This window comes from Somniosus microcephalus, unplaced genomic scaffold (assembly GCF_052327205.1).
Source record: "Somniosus microcephalus isolate GS21.2 unplaced genomic scaffold, FLI_Smic_1.0 unresolved_chr1, whole genome shotgun sequence".
Lineage (NCBI taxonomy): Eukaryota > Metazoa > Chordata > Chondrichthyes > Squaliformes > Somniosidae > Somniosus > Somniosus microcephalus.
Window position 1 is genome coordinate 143,163,201 of NW_028225179.1, and position 1,791 is coordinate 143,164,991.

At 56.4% G+C, this 1,791-nt stretch overlaps 1 protein-coding gene across 1 annotated transcript; it reads right to left on the bottom strand.

Moving 5' to 3' along the window:
* Nucleotides 1–576: 576 nt before the first annotated feature.
* LOC147096120 (uncharacterized) lies at nucleotides 577–1,578 on the bottom strand. Its single transcript, XM_085973779.1, has 2 exons — nucleotides 1,035–1,578; nucleotides 577–944 (listed from the first exon to the last, which is right to left on the bottom strand). Exons 1-2 carry the CDS (start codon nucleotides 1,576–1,578, stop codon nucleotides 577–579), a joined length of 912 nt encoding a protein of 303 aa, XP_085829905.1.
* Nucleotides 1,579–1,791: the final 213 nt, after the last annotated feature.

Genomic DNA, 1,791 nt, shown 5'->3' on the forward strand with positions numbered 1-1,791 from the left:
GGTCTCCCCGCCTGGTTAAGGGTTGCGGCCAGGGCGAAGTCAGATGCATCGCTCTCCACTTGGAAAGGGATGGACTCGTCCACGGCGTGCATTGTAGCCTTTGCAATGTCCTCTTTTATGCGGGTGAAGGCTGCACGGGCCTCTGCTGCCAGGGGGAAGGAGGTTGACTTGATAAGGGGCCGGGCTTTGTCCGCGTAATTGGGCACCCATTGGGCGTAATAAGAGAAAAACCCCAGACATCTCTTCAGGGCTTTGAGGCAGGGGTAGTTCCAGAAGGGGGCGCATTCGGTCGGGGTCGGGGCCGATGACTCCATTTTCAAACACAGCCAAGGATAGCAAGGCGGGTGGTGCGAAACATACACTTTTCTTTGTTGTATGTCAAATTGGAGGCCATAGAGACCCGGTGGCGCGTGGGCATGACTGATAGGGAGTAGCGTCGCACCGTGTCGGGGTGGATAAAGCTCTCCGTGCTCCCGCAGTCAAATAGGCAGTTTGTTGCGTGACCATTTACCTTGATGTCCATCGTGGACCTGGCCAGTTGGTGAGGCCTGGATTGGTCCAGGATGATGGAGGCCATCATTGAGGTCGGTGGGTCGCTGTTGTACTCGCGCGAGGCAGTGGGGGAGTCAGGGGCCTGTTCCTAAGTGACGTCCAAGATGACGGCCCGCACCGCTCACACGCAGCTGGTGATGTCCAAGATGGCGGCCCGCACGGCTCACACGTGGCTGGTGGTGTCCAAGATGGCGACCTGCATGGCTCACACGCGGCGCTGCTGGAGTTGGTCGGTTTCGCCCTGCACACTTTGGCATAGTGCCCCTTCTTTCCGCATTTGGAGCAGATCGCGTCCTTCGCCGGGCAGTGTTGTCTGGGGTGCTTGGCCTGGCCACAGAAATAGCACTTTGAGCCTCTGGACATCGCAGCTGTAATTGGGCTGCAGGTGGGCCGTGGCGGTGGTGGCGTGGCGCAGGCCTGTGGCCTTACCGTGTCCCAAGATGGCAGCCCCCGCGACATCCACGGGGCGGGGAGGGCCGTATGGTCGGGGGGGTAGGCATCCATGTTTCGGAGGGCCATGTCCAGCGAGTTAGCAAGGGCCACAGCCTTCTGCAGATTGAGCCCACTTTGCTCCAGCAGTCTCTGTCGAGTGTAGCTGGACCTGATGCCGGCGACGTAGGCATCTCTGATTAGGTCATCAGTATTTTCTGCGGCCGTCACCGATTTGCACTTGCACTCTCGACCGAGGACTCTCAGTGCCCGTAGGTATTCGTCACCCGATTCCCCGGGTCGCTGTTTGCGGGTAGCCAGGAGGTGTCTAGCGTAGACCTCGTTGACTGGCTTAGTATATTGTTCTTTTAGTATCGTGATAGCGGCCGTGTAGGATACAGCGTCTCGGATAATCGAATATACTTGGTGGCTCACCCGTGAGTTCAGTACTAGCAGTTTGTCGGCTTCGGTCCTGACGGTAGTGCTGGAGGCCTGCAGGAATGCTTCGAAGCAGCTCAGCCAGTGCTCGAAGTTATTTGATGCATCCGCCGTTTGAAGGTCCAGTTCCAGGCGTTCCGGTTTCAGGATTTGCTCCATTTCAAAACCTTCTGTTAATAAAATCGATGCGCCATCAATAACTCCAGAAGACTAAGAGTTAAACTTATAACAAGTAGGCTTTTATTAACAAAAGAATACGAGCATGCCTCTGCTGGTAGACCGATCCTTAAAGCCAGGGGGACTGGAGGTCAATCACCTTTATACCTGGGCTTAGGGGTGGAGCCAGCTGAGGCATGCCCAGACATGTTCTGT